Source organism: Camelus bactrianus, chromosome 2 (assembly GCF_048773025.1).
Source record: "Camelus bactrianus isolate YW-2024 breed Bactrian camel chromosome 2, ASM4877302v1, whole genome shotgun sequence".
In the NCBI taxonomy this organism is placed as follows: Eukaryota; Metazoa; Chordata; class Mammalia; order Artiodactyla; family Camelidae; genus Camelus; species Camelus bactrianus.
The window spans coordinates 62,011,954-62,032,550 of record NC_133540.1 but is presented as its reverse complement, the minus strand read 5'-3'; the positions used below and the strand labels follow the sequence as shown (position 1 = coordinate 62,032,550).

The 20,597-nt window shown below is 35.6% G+C and overlaps 2 protein-coding genes across 14 annotated transcripts in view; one reads left to right on the top strand and one right to left on the bottom strand.

The window, feature by feature from the left end:
- The window catches only part of INTS12 (integrator complex subunit 12), a 109,702-nt gene that overhangs the window by 39,766 nt on the left and 49,339 nt on the right, over positions 1 to 20,597 (bottom strand). For 9 of the 13 annotated variants that reach the window (XM_074342866.1, XM_074342875.1, XM_074342825.1 and 6 more), the window contains 4 exons: positions 14,613 to 14,909; positions 5,473 to 5,564; positions 1,335 to 1,417; positions 16 to 94 (listed from right to left, as the gene is read on the bottom strand). The gene's annotated coding sequence lies outside the window, so the exon portion shown is untranslated. The remainder of the gene's footprint in view (positions 1 to 15; positions 95 to 1,334; positions 1,418 to 5,472; positions 5,565 to 14,612; positions 14,910 to 20,597) is intronic. The other 4 variants (XM_074342828.1, XM_074342850.1, XM_074342861.1 and 1 more) reach the window with 2 other exon arrangements.
- The window catches only part of ARHGEF38 (Rho guanine nucleotide exchange factor 38), a 112,958-nt gene that overhangs the window by 70,891 nt on the left and 21,470 nt on the right, over positions 1 to 20,597 (top strand). Inside the window, exons 5-7 of the mRNA XM_010953627.3 lie at positions 3,109 to 3,126; positions 11,810 to 12,009; positions 15,038 to 15,171. Coding sequence (XP_010951929.2) covers positions 3,109 to 3,126; positions 11,810 to 12,009; positions 15,038 to 15,171 — 352 coding nt within the window. The remainder of the gene's footprint in view (positions 1 to 3,108; positions 3,127 to 11,809; positions 12,010 to 15,037; positions 15,172 to 20,597) is intronic.

The window sequence follows — 20,597 nt, the reverse complement described above, 5'->3', positions numbered from 1 at the left end:
ACCCACAGTACCCACTTGCAGCTTTCTCGAAGCACGGAGGCTGTTTTCATGACTGTAGATCCAATCTAAGCAGTAATTTCAGGGTTTGGAGACGCTAAGAAAGAAAAGATTAAAACTGTCTAGAAGCACAATACCACATCAGCATCTATATCCTGTAAATTGGAAATCCACGTTTTTTATTTATTCAACAAGGGACATTTACAGAGTAGCATTAGTGACCCATTAGATTGCACAAAATACTGATTTAATACAGTTTCCAAATTTATGGAAGTTATTTGCTAAAGACTTAATCACTTAGCCTCTTTGGGGTTTTTTAAGGATTCTGATCTGTATGAGGAAAGTGAAAAATAGGCTATAAATGCAAGTGTAGCTAAAATTAGAATAGCCTGTCTGCAGCCTCCTTTTTTTTGTTTTTTTAGTTAAAAATAACACCAAATTCCCCATGCCTTTCAGAGGCCCTAGAGATCTGTTTATTTTTTAATAGAAAAAGAATGAAGGGGCTTTTCCAAGGTCTTTGGTAGCTGGAAGACACATTTCTAGCTTCATATCTAGTTGTTATAATTCTATCTATGATTTTCCTTCTTCCTATCCAAGGCCACCCCTCTAGGGGAAAACTTCTAACTTCTAGTCATCTGGGCACTTTGGCTGCTCATATACTGAGATAGCTTCGCCATTTAGGGAGGAAGCTAAAAGCTCATGAAATGCAGCATCTAAAGGAATAGATTTCAATTTGTTATCACATTTGGCATTTCTTAATATTATTCTAATGGAGTGTTCCAAGTAAAAATTAAAATCACTTTTGGAAATTCTTTCAGTTTCTTGTTATGGGGCATCATGTTTGAACAAAGACAATAATCCTTAAGGACTAGCCACGTAAAAACTTTTGTTAACTGTGAATCAAAACATAATGAGTCCATGGGAGTGTAAGGTGTGGTGGTGGATATATTAAGTTACTTTACTCCACGAAGGGGTAAAGGGACCCAGTTTAACTTACTCCTTCCCAAAATGTCCTTGGCTAGGGTTAACTTCTGGAAAGTTTTAGCCTAAAAGGGAAATTTTTTGAAATGATGAGCAAATAACGAGATGTTATAACGTAGCGCCACTATTCCAACAAGTTTTCCCTGTTGGAAAATCTCTCAGGTTTCTTTTCATAAAATGTTATACTTACATTAAACAGTGTTTAATTTATAATATTTAGGTTTTATTTGGTTGGAATAAATGAAATAGAAAGAGAAAAAATTTTCCATGTCTTCTCCAGGAGTTAAAGGAACAATCTTTTCTTTCAACTTCAAAGTATGTATTTTGGTTCCCAAATGATCACATTTTTCACTTACTTGTTTCCATAGAAAATTGCATTCTTATTTTTACTCAACTTCTTTCCCAGATCTTCTTTCTGATCTATGATCCACAGAGCATACTGAGAAAAGAAGGGGATAGGAATTGGGGAAAGAGTGTGAGCTTAAAGGAAATGAATGGAAAGAAACACTGGGTGGGGGGTACTGGTGGAGCACTTTCCTTCATGGAGGCAGAAGGGTTCTTCCAACAGCAGTTAATACTTGTCTAAAATTGTAGCACCTGCTGATTATTAAAAATTTATAATCCTCTGTTTGAGTCCCAACTGGGAGGTCTTGGATTTAGCAAAATCTAGTTATTTCAAGATGTCCTGGAATTCATTCATACACTATGCCTGGAGAGTGAAGGGATGATTGTTTCACATATATGTACACCCTTTTTTTCTACATGTATCATGTACTTGGATGAACTTTTTTTAATGGATTAAGCCCAGTGAAATTTATGAACTTCAGCACAGGTAGTTATCATTGAATTTCTTCATTATCATTGTATATGAGAAGACCATCTACCAGTATTGGATAGGGCCATAGCATTTTTTTTTTATATTGAAAACATTCATTGTATTCTAAAAAATTGGAAATCAGAGGTCATGGTGATCAGCTTATCAACACAGGTTATTATTACTTTGTTTCTCCACAACCATAGGAAGCTTTTAGAGAAAAATTTCCATCTCTTTATTCCTGAAATTTAACTTGAAAGTTTCCCACTTTTTTATTGCTAAAATGAATTAACTTGACAAATACGTTTTGTGCTCTTACCAGGTGCCGGGCAGTTTTTCAGGTGCTGGGGCTACAGCAGAAAACAAAGCAAACATAAATCCTTGCCCTTGTTGGAATGGGGGGAGCAGACAGATAGACAATAAACCAAATAAATGTATAGTATATTAGAAAGGGACAAAGAGAAATACACAGGGAATGAGGATAGAGTACAGTGGGAGACAGGGTATGATGTTTAAAAGGTTGGACAGGATAGGTTTCACTGGGAAGGTGCATTTGAGCAAAGACTTGAAAGAGATAAGGAGCAAGCTACATAGATCTCTGGAGAAAGAGCAGTCATGCAAGTGCAAAATCCTCAAGTGGGGAGCCTGCCTGCTGGCTTTGAAGAAAGGAAGGAGGCCCCTGTGGTGGCCACAGATGGGGCGGGGGTTGCGGGGTAGGGGAACCCCCTGGGAAACGTGGTGGAGAGGAGGTGGGAGGAGACACAGGTCACATTGCCTTGGAAGGACTTTAGTTTTGCTTGAACAGAATGGAAGCCACAAAAGCTAGCAGTGCCCAGCCGAAGTTTTTGTGGGGATTATCTCATTGAAGGCGTGAATTGTTTATAATCTACATAATACTGTATACAGAGATCTTATAGAACACTTGATAATAGTTTTCTGCAAGTCAATTGCATTTTCCTTTGTAATTTTGTAATCTCAGTTTCTCCGATCACTATGTTTAATAGATTCTTTCTTATAATGTAAACAAAAGTTGACACTGAAATCCATTTTCAAATGATAAAAATTTACAAATTATGACCAAATCAATAGGTTTTAATCTTATATAAAGTGTGAAACAAATACAGTGGATACATACTAAAATAAAATTTTAGGGGCATAATTATAAAAGAATGAGACCAATTCTATAAAACATTCATGAAATGACTTATTACATTATTTTACACAATCAAATTTTAAAACTTTCATCATGCTTGTATATTTATTACCTTAAATATCTGGATTTACATGAATTTATTTATTTTTCTCTTCTCTTACAGGAAAATATACATGCAAGAGTAAGTATTTTTGTTTTAATGATAAATATCAAATGTAAAAATCATGAGGAAAAGCTGTTGAATATTTCTGTGCAAATTAGAATGTTAGTTTTTACATTTATGTTTATTCCTTTTAATAAATAAGGTTTCAAAGACATTTACCCTAGACATTATTGGTGCATTTATTTCCAATTTGTCTGAGATGATTTTACACATTAAATTATTACTACATGCACCTTATTAAGCTTGTTAGAAGAATCTTGGGGTATAATTTACTTAAATCACAGGTTTGCTGGTGCCAGGAACTCTTTGGGAACTGCTCATCACACATATATTTAGGAATCTGAATGTGTCCAAAAACACTTCTTCCTACGGACAACATTAGTCTAAAAAGTCTCAGATTAATACCATAATGTTTTTGAAGGTTACACAGATTAATGTACAAAAGAAAAGATTTCCTATGCATTAGAGTAAAATATTGGGTTACTTCAAATTTGGACTCCTGTATGATTTATGAAGAAAAAAACCCACATATATAGCATGCAAATGAAATATTAAGATGAAATAATTGGCCACTAGGACAACATAGAAATTATTTTATAAAGGCTAGACACATTCATACACTTTGGAATATGTCCATTTTTATAGAAGAAAAGCTTGACTAACACTGAAAGGATGATACTGACTTAAACAGGAAGTCAAATTTACTAGGACTTTAAAAAGCACATATTTGCCTTAGCATGGTCAGCAACTATCCAAGGTCCTGAGTCCCTAGTCTGTGTGTGTGTGTGTGTGTGTGTGTCTGTGTGTGTGTGTGTGTGTGTGTGTGTATTCTAAACTCCTGAAACATTACATCAAGAAACAAAATTTACAAAACAAAAACTGTATTAATTTAAGCTATAAATATCTGTCATTCATGCTTCAGTGTAGAGCATGAGGAGAGACAGAATTCCAGAAGTGAAGTGGAAGAATGAGGCATCACACAGAAGACCTACAGACGAAGGCTGTATAACACCTCAGCCAAGCTGAGAAGTTAGTTTCTGACATACCAAACAAGCACTCAGTTGTCTCACTTTATAAGCCTTTCCTTCCAAAAGGAAAAAAATATCTGTGGGATAAACAGATGTGAGTAGGTTTGTTCAAGATCATTTGAATTTGAAGAGGTGCCTGACAGAGGGGGCCTAGTGGTCCTTTCACACACCGGCGCCTTCCTGGCTTCCATGACGGTGGGTGAGCTTGGAGAGCTGGGGGTTGCGGTCTCACTGTAAAGCCTGAGCCCCTGGCCTATACCTGGGGCTAGAGATTCACATGGCTGGGTGATAGGAGAGAAACTTCATATGCTACAAGTTCTGTTTAGATTTCTTTTCCTAGAGCTTAGGTTTTTGTCACCAAAGACCGAGAGAGAGAGACAAGTGAACGATTCGTCTAATATGTTAGCATGCACAGGCTCCTACACACAGAACACTTAAACAGTAATTGAAGTACCTGCTAAAATTGCACTAGCATTGGCGGCAGGCCTGCTGTGTGGGAGTTAGCAGGCGTGTGCGCCCCCTCCAGCCCATTCTATACATCAAGACTCCAAAGGAGGAAAAGCAATCACAGTGTGTGCTTGGAGGAACATCAAAGCCGCGTTTGCCATGAGTTATTTCCTTTCCCGTTTCTCTCATTCGGGTCAGGAGGCACACATGCTGCTACATGAAAGGCTAAAGGGCTATGTCAAGTGCTCTGTGACTGCTGGACTCCTTTGTAGCTACGACCAAGAATGTTGCAGCCAAGAGCAGTGCACTTATGAGATGTGGGTTTTATTTTATTTTATTTTTATTGAAGTATAGTTGTTTTACAATGCTGTGTCCATTTCTGATGTGCAGCATAATGTTTCAGTATACATATACATACATACATTCCTTTTCATATTCTTTTTTATTATAGGTTATTACAATATATTGAATATAGTTCCCTGTGCCCTACAGTAGAAACTAGTTTATCTATTTTATATTTAGTAGTATTTGCAAGAGATGTGGGTTTTAAAATGGCTTCGAAAAAAATCTCTTGCACATGGAAGCTGAAAGTTGTCTTTGTTTTTTATAATCTACATTTGAAAAAATACAGAGACAAAGATATTTCTAACTTCTTAAAATTTGTACTTTGAATTATAATCTTATGCATTTAAAGACAGTATTAAAGTGACAAGAATAATTGAATCTCCCACCATAGAGTTCCCACCAAAAGCATCTGATACGAGTTCCATTTTCTAAAGCAAGAAAAATATACCTATTCTAATTTAACTATGTCCAGAAATGCACTGTTTTATCTTCTTTTTTAAAATACTTTTCTATATGTGCTTTCTGTCTGATTAGCTGTTCTTACCTGCAGATCTCAGGGTTTCAATCAATTTCAAAACATTGTAAGTTATTTTCTCTTCTCTTAAGTCACGTATTTTTTAAATTATTGAAGAAACACTGCAAAACACAGAAAATCAAAATGAGGACAGAAAAGACAATTGGTAGCCACATTCCAGACTGAACTGTTTTAACGTTGCATGAGTCCCGCACTTCCCTGCAATTTTTCCTCTACACAGACACACTGACTAAAATAACACTGCTATATATTTCCTGTATGTCAACTTGCTACCTCATTCATCAATGCATCATGGACATCTTTCTATGTCAGTAAATATAAATCTACATTGCTTTATGACTGCATAATATTCTACCTGATGTGTATACCATAGTTTAGTTTACCAAACCCTTACAGAGACTTGAATTGTGTCTGTCTTGCAAAAGTTGACTTATGTGTTCATCCTTATGCATAATCTTTGTATAGTTTGATCATTTTCTTAGAATGAATTTCTAAAAAGTGGGATTGCTAGATCAGAGGGATTTTGCCAAAAATTTGAACTAATTTAGAGTCCCACTACCATATATGAGTTGTCCATTTATCTATTACTTGCCAGCACTAGATAAAATTAATATTTGTGGTAATGTAATAGGCCAAAAATAGAATTATACTGTTTTAATTTTTATTAAAAATGATCTTGAGCATTTTCATGTATGTTCAATCATTAGTATTTCACCTCTAATGATTTATCTTTTTTATTGGTTGTTCACTTTTATTGAGGTGTTTATTTTTTTCTAATAGATTGATAAGGACTTTTGAATTAGCAAGTGTATTATCCTTTTTTTCTGTCTTATGTGCTGTAAATAATCTTTCCAGCTTATCTTTTGACTTTTAACATAGTATACAGTGGCTTCTGTTTTTGTTTTTACCTGTACAGTTTTACAGAGCTAAATTTTAAAATAGAGTTATCACTTTTTTTCTCCTGTACCGTTTGGATTTTGTGTCTCACTTAGAAACTCCAAGTTTTTTTTTTTTTAACTGACACTAAATAGTTCATTTTTTCCCATTGTGTCTGAATGTCATATTAACCATGTACTTAATTTGCACACATATTTTTATTTATTTTTTTTTAATTTTTTTCTTTTGGGGGGGAGGTGATTAGGTTTATTATTTATTTATTCATTATTTATTTTTAATGGAGGTACTGGGGATTGAACCCAGGACTTTGTGCATGCTAAGCAGGCACTCTACCACTGAGCTATACCTGCCCTTGTGTTTATTTCCTGATTTTCTATTTTGTTTTCTCATTTGTCCCTATATGTAGGGACCCATACCAAACTGCTTTCATTTCATTAGCTTTATATTTTAATATCAAGTATAACTAATCTCAGCCCAGTACTCTTCCCTTTCAGGATTTTCTTGAATATTCTTGCATGTTCCCTTCTTTAAAAACTTTCTCTTTTGTTAAAATTAAATCTACCCATGGTTTAAAAAGCTAAACAGTTCTACAGGATTTAAGATAGTGGTCCCCTCTTCTACCTGTCCCTCAATGGTCCTCACCAGAACACAAGCATTTTCACAACTTTTAGTTGACTATTTTGGCATTTATCTTCATGACTCTAAAAACATGTTTGGTTTTCCCTTTTTAGATATTATGTACTGACTTTCCTCTATGGAAGACAATAATTTATCTCTCTTCCCTACCCGATCTCCACCACACACACACACACACAAACACACACACACACACACACACACACACACACACACCCTTCCCTCCTCTCCATTCTCCCCATGTAGTTACACTGTAATTTAGACTAGAGCAATAATCAGTATTTGAATGATTATACCCGAGTAAATTTCTTTTCAGAGCTAAACCTTGGAATAAACTGATTACTTGTTTTTCTGGGAGTTAACTATTGTCTTTTTTTTCTCTTAGTTTTCTTTGTGCTAAGCATTAATGCTGAACTCACAGTCATCTTCAAGACAACCAGATGAATTTTGTATGCTATCAATTTCATCTCCCCCAAAAAAGCCTCTCCCAGAGCCTTCTGATCAGTTGTGTTTGGACTGGTGACAGTGGGCATAACTGTCTTTTAGGAACTCCCCTCCCATCATCTGAAGTTTCTCTTTATGTCTTTCCTATTTTTAGTAGAGAGCATCCTTCAGTAATTTCCTCTATTTAGCAAAGAATGCATGGAAAGTAAAATTTTAAGAACTTTTATATCCAAAATATATTTTACCCTCACACTTGATTTATATACTGTTTGATTTGGTATAGAATTGTAAATTGAAAATCATTCATCTTCAGAATATAAAGATAATTCCTTGTCATTTCTAGCTTTCAGTTTTGCTACAAGAAATTGAAAGGTTTTTCTGATTCCTAATCATTTATTTGTTCCTGTTTAGTTTATATGTTTCTCTAAAGAACTGTAGGCTTTTCTCTTTGTCCCCAGTAACCTGAAACTTCATGAATTCCAAGGTGTGAGTTTATTTCATCCATTGTGCTGTGTACTGAGAGAGTTGTTTCAACCTGCTAACTCATCTTCTTTTCTTGAATTATGTCATTGAACATTTCCTCCCTGTATGTACTCTGTTCTCTCTGGGACTCTTACTTTGATATTGAACTTCCTACACCAGTCCTCTAATTTTCTCATATTTTTCTTCCTTTTTAAAAAATCCCTTTGTTTTGCTCTTCTCTCTGGAAATTCCTAAGCATTTTCTCCATCACTTGTGAGTTTTTATTTCTATTTTAATTTCCAAGAGCTCTTTCTTAGTCCATTAAATTATCTCCCTTATTTGTATCCCTAAAAATTATGCTGTTTCCTAAACAGGTTTTCAACTCGTCCTTATTCTAATCCCCATATTCCTCTCTCTTCACTTCCATAAGTTCTTAAGAACTCTAGTTAATGAACTTTTCTAGGAGTGATTAAATTATTGCTTCTCCATATTACTGGCTCTTTCTGGTGTGCTATATAAATTACCATTCATTCATCCCCTCTAAATCATTTAAAATTTGTTGGTAGTTCTGTATTTATTTTCAAAGCTATTTTTAAATTGTGACAAATTTTATTTATTATTTATGTAGCAATATACAGTTTTCTCTGAAATTGACTTCAGGTGTTTCAAAAGGAGAATAAATTGAAAAAATTTCAATTAGTATATTAGTATAGATAGTTTGTAGCTTCTCAAAAAAATATATATATATTGAATTTAGGATACTTGTGTCCATAAAATAGAGGAAATTCAAAGTAATATGATCAATAGTTTCATTAGTTTTTCTTTCTCTCATTTTCTCCCTCTACTTAAGAAACATAGATGTACCTCAGCCTTAAATATCTGTTTCTTCTCCTGTTTTCATCATAGTTTTTGTATTGTTTCAATATCATTTTTTAATTTTCATTGTGCAATTGTTTCCTTGTATTTGATGTAAAACTCTGTAGCAAAACTAGATGCTGCTAAAACAAAGCCAGCTGTGTTTACTTGAATTTGTAACATCCCAGTAATAATTTGTGATGAGATTAGTGTAACTACTTTTGGTACTAAATACTTCCCAAAGTATTCATGATAAGACAGAGGAAACAAAATTGCAAATTAATAACTACCTTAGTGTTCAGCATAACATATTGGTTACTTTCTGTGGGGGAGGCATGTGATAACTGGCTGCTTGGCTGAGCAGGGTTATATCCCACAGAAGGCTCCTCTGCCTTGCACAATCGTCAGAACTCAGTTTTACTGGGAGAGATCAGATGAGGGGAGCTTTGTGGCACTGAATGCCTGGAGTGGCCTTATCTGTTAACACAGCCTCTATCTTTCCTACTATATTGTTTGTCTTTGTGATGCAGATGCCAGAACATCGTTGTTCATGACTTGGGCAACTGTCCAAAGTCCAGATGAAGACAAAGGTGTCTGGGAGATTTCTCATTTTTGAGAAAGCTTTTTTAATATTTGCATTTGTGATGCCTTTAAGAGAAACAGTCATCATTTATAATTGTTATTATTATCATTTAAAATCTAAAAGGGAGAGAACAGAACTTTGATGCCAAACAGTGATACAAAAAGAAGTAATGATAGTATTTGGACACAACTCAAGGGCCTAGGGTGGTTTTTTGACAAATCTTGATAAGCAAGAAAGGAGAGCATCTCAAAGATACAAGTATATTCTTTAATCTGAGGGTTTATTTTTTTGTAATAAAAAATAAAAAATATGTATATAATAATAGGCCACACTGATAAAATATCTCATTAAAACTGAATTTTGTTTAATTGAATGGTTTGATTATATTAACATTTTGATAATATTTTTCAGTGATTCTTAGACGATTAAAAAAACTAATATTTGGTGATAGTCAAAAGAAAATTCAGAAGAAATTCTGATCATATTCATATGAGTAATATGATTTCTTCTAGTCAAGTTAATACTTTTCATATTCCTAACTTGTTTTTTTAAGGGAATTTTTTCTACTTAAAATTCTGGTAGTCTAAACTATTGTATTGTTGAAGAATTTCTGTTTAAGATATATAAGGATGTGGTCCTTCATATTCAAAGGTTCTGCTATTGATACACCATCAGTTAGAAAACATGGTTTTAGTCATTATTTTTTAGTATTCATAATAGATTTACATTTTTTCCCCATCCACTTGACCCAGTCTCTCGGAAACCAGTGACATCTCTCTCTCCCTCTCTCCCTCGTTTCTTCCTTGTCACCCTGTCTCCTTACCTCCCTTCCTCCTCTCCTTAGCAGATTTGGTGCAGATGGGTAGGAAATACAAGATAAATCGTATTAAAGCAACTCTTTACTCCCTTGTAAACCTTTAATATTTATTTTGGCTTTCCATTTAAAAATGTTGCCTTTTGGTTTGCTTCAGTCTTTGTCTATACTATTATGGTATTATCATTTTCTCAGCATGTAAATAAAATTCCTCATTTATTCAGGACCATTGTACATTTTTTGTTGAAAAAAAATTCAATGTAAAATAACAGCACATTACAGAAAATCTGAGAAGACTATCACTTCAATCTGCAAGTATTCATTGAGAGAATATGTGTCATGCCAGAGATATACTGGTGACAGAGAAATTGAACATAAACTGGTAAACAGAGATACAAGATGATTTCAGATAGTGATATGTGCTATAATGAAAATTAAATGGGCACATGTGACAGAGTGGTGTGTGTGTGTGTGTGTTTGCACATGTGTGCTTACACGTGATAGTCACAGTTCCTTAGTTTCTCAGTTATCAAATGAAGAGTTCAAATAGATGGTCTCTAGAATGCCTTCAGATCTTTTCCAAGAAAGCAACTTCTCTAATTTTGTTCAACGGTTTTAGATCCATTTCACTATTACAATTATGTGATCTGTTTTCTACCCATATTAGTACTTACAAAATAATAATTGAAGAATGAAAAATCCACCTATTGGGATTTGAAAAGTGTCTGTATTTTCTATCTTCTAAATAAAAACCTAAAGGAAAACACATGAGTGTATCTGTCCACTCGAAGGGACTCAAAGCGCAATTTTCATCCATGTTCCATGTACCGTATCTCTTTATTTGCCTCTTTGCATAAAGAGGCTTTTAGAAACTACTGTTTTCTGGCTAAAAAAAAAAATGAGTACAGTGGTTTGGACAATGGCATGACTAAGCTTTTAGCTTTTTCATTTACTGTGAGCTGCTTGGCCAGTTGCAATGGATCTAGTGCCATCTCAGAATCTCCTAAAAGAAGAATCAGGAGTGAGCGTTCACTTTTGAAGATCTGTTGGCTGAGAATTATTCCACATGGAAAGTCACAGAAAGTCATCGTGTGATAGCAATGATTAGTGATAGTGATGGTATTAATAATATTTAGAGAACTATTGCGTGTATTATAAACCTCTTTTGGAAACCATGGTAGAACCTCTGAAGCATTATAAATTCAGATTTTCAATTTGGTAGAAGAAAGAGGACAAATCATCTGTTTATATTTTTAAATAATGACTTTATTTTCCTCACTTAATATTCACAAAAATGCCATCAAGAAAATGTATTTTTCTTGGTTGGCAGTCTGAAATTATTTCTCACTCTTATTATAAAGGCTGCTATTTTTAAAAATCTAAGTGGAACATGGATGGAAATCTTCACCCTTTCAGGTGGAGAAATACACTTTGTGTTCTTTTAAATTTCCTTCAGTAGTAGGACCTTTCAGCCTTGCTTCTTTCTGTCATCCATTGCTCTCACTTTTCGTTTAGAAATTGAACATAGCCAAATGGAAGGGGGTAGAGGTGAAAAACAGTTTTAGGATTAATCAATCATAAAAATAACCACAAAAATAAAAAGGAGTTAATAAGACAAATGTGTGTACAACTGATATCATATCTCTCTATCGCAGAGGCAAGCCAAACTTACTGGACGTGGGCTCTTTAATGATCAAACCAATTCAGCGTGTGATGAAGTACCCCCTATTACTGTGCGAACTCCGGAACTCCACCCCTCCCTCCCACCCAGACTTCAGAGCACTGGAGGATGCCTTTGCTGCAGTGAAAGACATTAACGTAAACATTAATGAACTTAAAAGACGGAAAGATCTAGGTAAGACGAGATGTGGTGAATCGGGTGTTTTCCATGGTTGGAGGATTCTGTTTATGTTTCTGAGCACTGGAATGTCTCAGGAGCTACAGCAGTTGTCGTGCTCATGAGCATTTGATACCTAGAGTTGGAGGCTAGGGAGGAGAGGGTGGTTTTGCCTTGCCAGCCAGGATCTGGAGAAGATCACAAGGCATCAAAAAAAAAAATGACCAATTTTTATCAAACAGCCCTACGCTCAACCTCTTGTGACCACTGTGTGCTTAGTGACGTATTGTGGGCTGAAGAAACCCACAGCACCTGTCACTGGTGTTTTGTCTAGTAGGAAGGAGGCCTGGCCTGGCCAGGGAGCTGAGAGCAGTGAAAAGCTAGAGCTGAAAAGCGGTGGTGAGAAGGGCAGAGCCAGGTGAGGGGCCCAGCTAACACATCAGGCTCCTTTGGTTCTGGAACACAAAGAATAGGTATTTGGGGGCAATAATTACTCCAGTGAAGGGACCAAGTATATTTCTTTCTCAAATCAACAAATTACTCATAAGTATTTGTAAGCTAAGACATAAAATTCACCTCTAAAGTAGAATATAGATTTCAAAACAGGAGGCAGAATGAGATGGTTCCTACCATCCCAGGTGTAATGAATTGGGATAGATCGTGGGTCCTCTCTCAGTGTGATTGGTGTCCATATATTCTTTTTTTTTAATTTAGTGAAACCAAATATTTAATATATTTCAAATATAGAAATTTTAAAATGTTACATCACAAAAAAGAAAATTTATAAAAATACAAACATTAAATACAATTGTTGCACATTCTTAATTGGCTTTGTACTTCTAATGTTAAATCTCAGTTCAACATTAAAGCAATGGTATGACTGTGGGGCTAATTGGTCCAACTCCTTCATTTATTTTTATTGTTTTTAATTTTCTAAATTTTTATTTAAAATAGTATGTATTTGTATTAATAAATTATAACTATAAAGAAGAGAACAGAGCAAAAAGTGAAAGTTGTAGAGTAAAAGATACCATAAACAAAATGAAAAGGTACCCCACAAAGGATTATCATCTAGAATATATGATTATTCATATTAAATCAACAATATAAACATTCTAATATGAAAAAGGTTAATAATAAAATGAGCAATTCACAGAAAGGCCAAGAAGTTTTTAAATGCTAAACTTCACTGATAATTAGGGAAATGCAAATTTAAATCATGACATAGTGTTCCCAACCTACCAGATTGGCAGTAAGATTTTTAATGGATAATGTTAAGTGCTGAATCTCAATTTGCAGGTGAGAATGTAAATTTGAATTATCACTTTGGAGAACAGTGTGACAATACCTAGTAAAATTAAAGATACACACACATAAGACACAGAAAATCAGTTTCTGGATATTTAGGAAACTGGCTCATAAGCTCATAGAAAGGTACACTAGGAACTAGCATTGTTTGTAATAGCAAAAGAAAAAAAGGGAAAAAAAGAGAAAGAAACAAGCAAACAAAGAAAATGCAGACTGACTGACATATTGATCCAGATAACGGATAAACTATATTATACACTATGAAACCAGATGAACATAAAACTAATGAAAGTACATGTATCAACTGGATAAATCTCAAAAACACAATGTTGAGTTTTTAAAAAAGTATATTAGAAAGTGGCAGAAAATGTATGAAATATGGTACCATTTTTATAAAGACTGAAAACATTTGAAATGATACCACGTATTGTATGACAACATACGTACAGAGTAAAGGCCTGAAAATAGATACAGGAATAATAAACCACATCATTTAGGATCACAGTTCCCTTTAGGGATCCAAGGTGGGGATCAGAGAAGCTTCAACTGTTATGTGATATTTTTTAAAACAGAAAGATTAGAAACAAGGCAAAATAAGATTTGACAAAGCTGGGAGATAGATAATAGCTGTTATATTATTTTAACTTTCCTGTTTGCTTAAACTTCAAATTTCTGTTTGCTGAAACTTTAAATTTCAAAGTTTTAAAGAACAAAATTTTTCTATTCCCATGATTCCAATTTGCAGAGGTAACATTTTAGTAAGTTTTCTTTGGAATTTCTGTCTCTTTTTCTATTTCCTTTCTTCTCTTTTCCTTCTCCCCTTCCTTCTGCCCCATGGATGGTACTACAGTTTGCTGGGGCTTTTTAAAAATTTAATCATATATCAGGAACATTTTTCAAGTTAATATCGCCTTCTTTTTCATGGTTCCATAGTATTCCATTCATGAGCATCATAATTTATTACACTATACCTCTATGGATAAACTTTTAGATTGTTTCCAACACTTGGCTGTTAGAAAAAATGTTACAGCAAACAAAACCCTGAATGCTTGATTATGGAAAGCAGATTTCTACACATGGACCACCTGGACATAGACTGACTATAAATATTTTCATTTTTATAAGATTCTGCCAAATTGTCCCCTACAAAAACTCTATTGGTTTAATCCTTGTTAACAGTGTATAAGAATGTCCCTCCCTCCACACTCTTACCAAAACTGAATGTTAGGAATATTTAACATTTTGAATTATATGAGAGGTGAAAATATTTTTAAAGTTAAAAAAGTAAAGCTCAGAGAGGTGACTGAACTCACCCCAAATCTCTCAGCCAGCGAAGACCACCGTAGGATGGATGTGAAGTCTCCTTATGTCAGATGCAGTTGTTTTTTCATGAGTTAGGTCTCGATGTGTCATTCTAGGGACCCCAGATAGCATGTGTATCATCTGAGAGAGAGAGAAGGGGCTTTTTTCCAACATCAGGGATTTCCTTAATGTGGGAGGTTAATGAACCTCGGCCTTTGAGGAGCTCATGCCCTTTGACAGCGGAGTTTCTGAAGGTCAAAGGGGTGGGCGGCTGGAGCCATGACTGCATGGGGTTGGTGCATATGCATCTGCAACAAAGGGCCAAAAATACAGATTTTTAACTCAAATGTAAATGTGAATCTTGAGTACTTTATATGAAACACACATTTTCTACAATGCACCTCTTCAAAGATGTTATTGCATTCTTCCATTTCAGTTCTAAAATACAAGAAGAATGATGAGGATGAATCACTTAAAGATAAATTGTCAAAACTAAATATTCATTCAATTAGCAAGAAATCAAAAAGAGTGACAAACCATCTGAAGATTCTGACCAGAGGAGAATCACAGGTAATTTTTCTTCTTGGGCCACACACATACTCCTGGGGAACATGAATGCTGATATTTTTGTGAGGTTTTGTTTTGTTGTTATCAGAGCTGTTTCTAGTACACATTGAGAATCAAGGTGATTGCCCAGTGCTGTTCCCTTCTGTCTCTGGTCTCTCTCTCCCACTTTGGGGGGATATGGAGTGGGGGTGTTTTTGACACTTTCTTATCTGTGGTGCTTCTGTTCAGGAAGAGGACAAAGGAGAGACAAAGACATAAGGACAGAGCTCAACAAAGGATGCCCCAGGGGTCCTGACACTCACCATCAACTAGCATATCTCACCCAAGGCAATGCTTTCCTTTCATCCTTGTCTTGCTTCTGCCTTAAAAAAAAAAAAAAAAAAAAAAAAAAACCCAAAACTCATTTCCTTTAACTCTCTTGATGTTCATCCTATATTTATTTCACCTATAAAAATAGTGTTTAGGCGCATACCTTAGTGTGACTTTTCCTATCTGTTCTCCCTTTCCTCCCCCAGATGTACGTTATATTACTGGGTAACTGTTCTGTGCCAGCTGCTTAGCCTGGCTTGAACCACTTTCATCTCAACCCCTAATAAATAATGAGTGGATCAGCAAAGGCCCTCCGACTTTCATGTGCCTAAGAATTACCTGAGGAGCTTGCTACAAGATTCCAGAGTTCCATCTGGAAGTCTGTATTTTCACAAAGACTCTGGGTGTTTTTAAGCTAATTGACCTGGAAGTAAGTGATCAATGGAACACACTTCGAGAATCACAAGATAGAAAGTTCATGGCCCAGAAGGAGTAATACACTGGGCTGCTAACCAAAAGTAGGCAGACCAGTTCTTAAGATACTAGGTAGTGCTTTCCCCCTCTTCTCAGCTGCCTGATTTCATCCTTTATCATGGGGCATCTCTAACAAAGTTTTCATTTGAACAAGTGGCAACTGGTTCAGCATTGATTTTAGATGGCTTTTCTGATCTGCCACAGTCTTTGGTTGCTTTTTTCTTTTCAGTAAGTCTTTGCAGCTTTCAGACCACTAAGCTAGGAGTCATCTATTCCTCTCCTGAATGGCTAACACACTTACTAAATGCATCTTCATCTTGGCACCATTAATATTTGTAAGAGTCAGCACAGAAATTAAAAGCAAAGTCTTTGAAGTCATTCAGAGCTGGCTTTGAACCTCACTTCTGCCACTTAATGTTTGTCTTTGGGCACATGAATTTAATGCAATCATCTGTAAATTGAGGACTATAGTAGGAACTAACACATAAAGTGGTTCTGAGGATTCAAAGAGATGATGCATATAAAGTACTTAACATAATGTGTAAGCACTCAATATACTGATTATCATCATCATCATTTTATATTGAACATAAAATATTATTATTTACCTTTTAATGTGCAGGCTTCTTACTTCCCAAGTGAATAAAAACTAATTTATGCATGATGTGTTAATCGTATCTTTTACTTTCTGTACTTTTTGATGTTTTGACACCTAAAAAAGCTTGCTGGCCAGTGAAAGACAACCCTCACAGGGCAAACTCATTCTTAGAGAGCGCCAAGGACTCAGCTGGGATCACTTCTTTCATTTGCAAAACAACCAATCCTGAGTCTAAAGCCCCAATGACCTCCTTATCTAACTCTCACACATGAAGCCAATATTCCTCTGCCCTCAGTCATCCCAAGGCCAAGTACCAGGCAACTAGAGACCACCTCTATAGTCCAAAGCCTGCTGGAATTACTCAAACTAGCTAGTCCTCAACTTTTTACCCTGCCCCAGCTGTTTCTATGGGGTTTTCCCCCCAGCTTCCCATAGAAACTCCACATAAAGGTTTTGGCCTTGACTTTCCCCTTGCTCCTTTCTGCCAAATGACCCAAACTTAGTGATCCCCCTGGGGCCCTGCATGACATGCAGTGACCCTCCAAATCCCCCACCCCTCCAAGACCTGTGAGTATAGTCAGCTTCTTCCAAACCTCATTCTCTCTTCCTCTTGCGGCTGGACTGACTCTACCATATCCAGTATGGACATTCTTAGAACACATGGCTTGTGTCATTCTCATACTTACTTCTTTATATTCTTCTAGGGGTTCACAGGGTCCAATGTATAGAGGAGGTAACTCTAGGTCCCTATTCTCAATGTAGTACTACAATGTGGGAAGTTTGGGACACATAGGATGTGTGGTCATAAATCAGGAAAAGGAAAATCCAGACATTTCAACTAAAGACAGCCATAATAAAGCTGTGGTATATTTATACAATGGATTACTGCTCAGCCATAAAAAATAATTAAATAATGCCATTTGCAGCAACATGGATGGACCTGGAGATTGTCATTCTAAGTGAAGTAAGCCAGAAAGAGAAAGAAAAATACCGTATGACACCACTTATATGTAGAATCTTAAAAAAAAAAAAAGACAAATGAACTTATTTACAAAACAGAAACAGACAGACATAGGAAACAAATTTATGGTTACCAGAAGGGAAAGGGGGTGAGAAGGGATAAATTGGGAGTCTGAGAGTTGCAGATACTAACTACTATACACAAAATAGATAAACAATAAGTTTATACTGTATGGCACAAGGAACTATATTCAACATCTTGTAGTAACTTATGGTGAAAAAGAATATGAAAATAAATATATGTATATTCTTATATGACTGAAATATTGTGCTGTACACCAGAAATTGACACAACATTGTAACCTGATTATACTTCAATAAAAATATAAAAAAAATAAAGACAGCTGTAATAAAACTGAATTGGGAATTCATTTGAGAAGAGACTGTAGTCTCCATGGGCATGTGTAAATGCAGTGCAGACATTTCTCCTCTACTTTTGGGATCTTGCTTCTGACCCAAGATGATTTTATTGAGGAACAATAGGCAGGTCCTAATTCTAGGCAGGCTTTTGTAGACGCTTTTTCAGTCTTTAACATATTTGCCATCAGCTTCTGATATTTCTCAGTTGTGAACTAAAAGCATGAATTGTAGTTAAGGTTGCCTGAAGGGATGTTAATTAGATTTTCCCTTTAATCTTTTGAGAGGATGTCCTGTCAGCAATGAAGCATTTCACTGTTAATCAGAAAATCAGCTCCACAGGCTGGCTGCAGAAAAGATAAATCTCAAATCAGTCAATTTTGCACTTCTCAGCAGCTCAAGTGAAATAGTTGGTGGAGTTAGGGTATAAAACTATTACCCAAGAGGAAAATTCTATTCCATTCATCACACATGTATCGAACTCTTACGTACCTGACACTGCTAGAGATTGCAAATGCAAAGAGGTGCTAAATTCAGACAGCTTAGGTTGGAATCCTGGTCCTACCTATGAATGTAGGTAAGTTACTTTAACTTCTCATATTAGGGTAAAACCCAAGCTTCTGTCATAAGGAGATTCCAAAGCACAGTAGCTTAACTCAGATGGTCTTTTATTTCTCTCTCTGATAATAGTCCAGGTGGGCTGTGCTGCACAAGATCTCTCAGGGACGCAGTTCTCCCCAATTTTGTGCTGTCCCATTCCCTAAACACACTGTCTTTATCTGCCTCGTTGAAACTGGGTCACTGCCATTCCTTCACTCCAAGTCCCTAGGACAATATTACAAGGCCAAGATTCAGAAATGAAACATGTCACTTCCACTCACATCCTGTTTGCCCAGATCCAGTTACAAGGGCAGAGACAGCTGCAAGGGAATCTGGAAAGGGTAGTCTCTCTTGCGGGGCAGCTGTGTGTCCATCTTAAACCTGCATCTTAAGAGGTGCAGTTTCTATTGGTATACGGTCAGTGGCAGGAATGTTCACGATCTCTGCCACACCTCCTGGAAATGTTTTTTTTTTTTTTTTTTAATCTCTAAAATGGGATTAATTGTAGCATCTACCCCATATAGGGTTGTGTAACAATTAAAATTAGAAAATGGAAGACAGGTTTTAGTACAAACGTCTGGAACATAGTGTTTAATAAATGTTAGCAATTATTATTATTAAGAAAAGATACTTCATCTCCAATCCTTGCAATCCATCAGTGGAGAGACTCACTTAAATAATTAACTAGTGTTGTAAGAGCACACAGGAGGGTGCAATTAACTTTCTGGAGTGGAGAGAATAGAAATTAGAGGGAGGATTCATAGAAGGGGTGACAGTTGAGCAAGTCCTTAAAAAAAAGCAAAAAACAGGATTTGGCAAGGCAGAAAAGGGACAGCAGCATATTCCAGCAAAATAAAGCAGCATGGTGAGGCTTGGCAACAGAGAAGTAGAACTCAACAATATTTCTCATAGTGTGATCCTTGAACTGCTTACTTTAGAATCATCTGAGTCCTAGCCAAGACACACAGAATAAAATAGATATGATGGGTCCTTGCATTTTAAAAAATTCACTTCAGTGTATTGTTATATGCCTCCAACTGGGTCAGGGCACAGAGAGCCTAAGGCAGAGGGTGCTGAATTTTGTGTGTATTGCAAAGAACTATGTCCCCTGTTTAATGAAAAGCTTTCTAGATAAACAATATTAAGGGGTTTAAGATACTAAAATAAAATGTCACCATTTTCTATGCATTCAGTTCTGATTAACGAAAGTATGAACTGAGAACAGCTATGGTTATGACCCAGTACCAAGCGGAAGAACACACTTCATATTCCATAAAACAGAACACACTTCATATTCCATAAAACAGGTGTTCACACAGATTTTGCCAACAGGAAGCTGTTTCTGATCTTCTTTTGTAGTCATCTTGAATGCCAAGAAATACTTCTCACCATTGATTAGCAACAATGTGTCCTCCTAGAAATTGCCGCAGCATATAAAAAGCATATTTTTTTGAATGCTAACAGGTATATATGTAAGATAAAAAATAACTGAACACATAAGACCATTATCTTAACTTTGCAGAGTTTTTGTTAACACAAGAACTATTTTTGTTAAGATTACACATCATCTTTCAAATTTGAGTTGATAAAGAATTATCACATTTCTTTAGCCAAGAACCTAAGAATATTTTCTAAATAAGCACTGTGAACAAATTGGAATGAGTCCTATCAGCAAAACAATAAATTCTAATCAATAGAGCAACTTTTCATTTTAATTTAATTTTTAATTTTTTATTTCAATTTTGTTATTTTATAGACCCACAAATGTTGTATAATTTAAGAGTACATACATAATATATGCTATTAAAAACTGCAGAGAAAACTTTTACATCCCGCAGCTGCCATGACATAGGTGAAGCAATGTGAAAACTGAATAGCAAATTAAGTGGCACCATGTGGCTTCACTACGCTAATTGAACATCAACTGTACTTGTGTGTTGGGACACAGAAAAGTACTGTGTTAAGCCACCCAGCATAGCATTTCATCTCAGCAAGGAGTTTTTTTGTGCTGGGCGAACACAGTTTGCAATTTTTTAAAATATCAGATTCCTTTAAGTTATAAAACTAAATA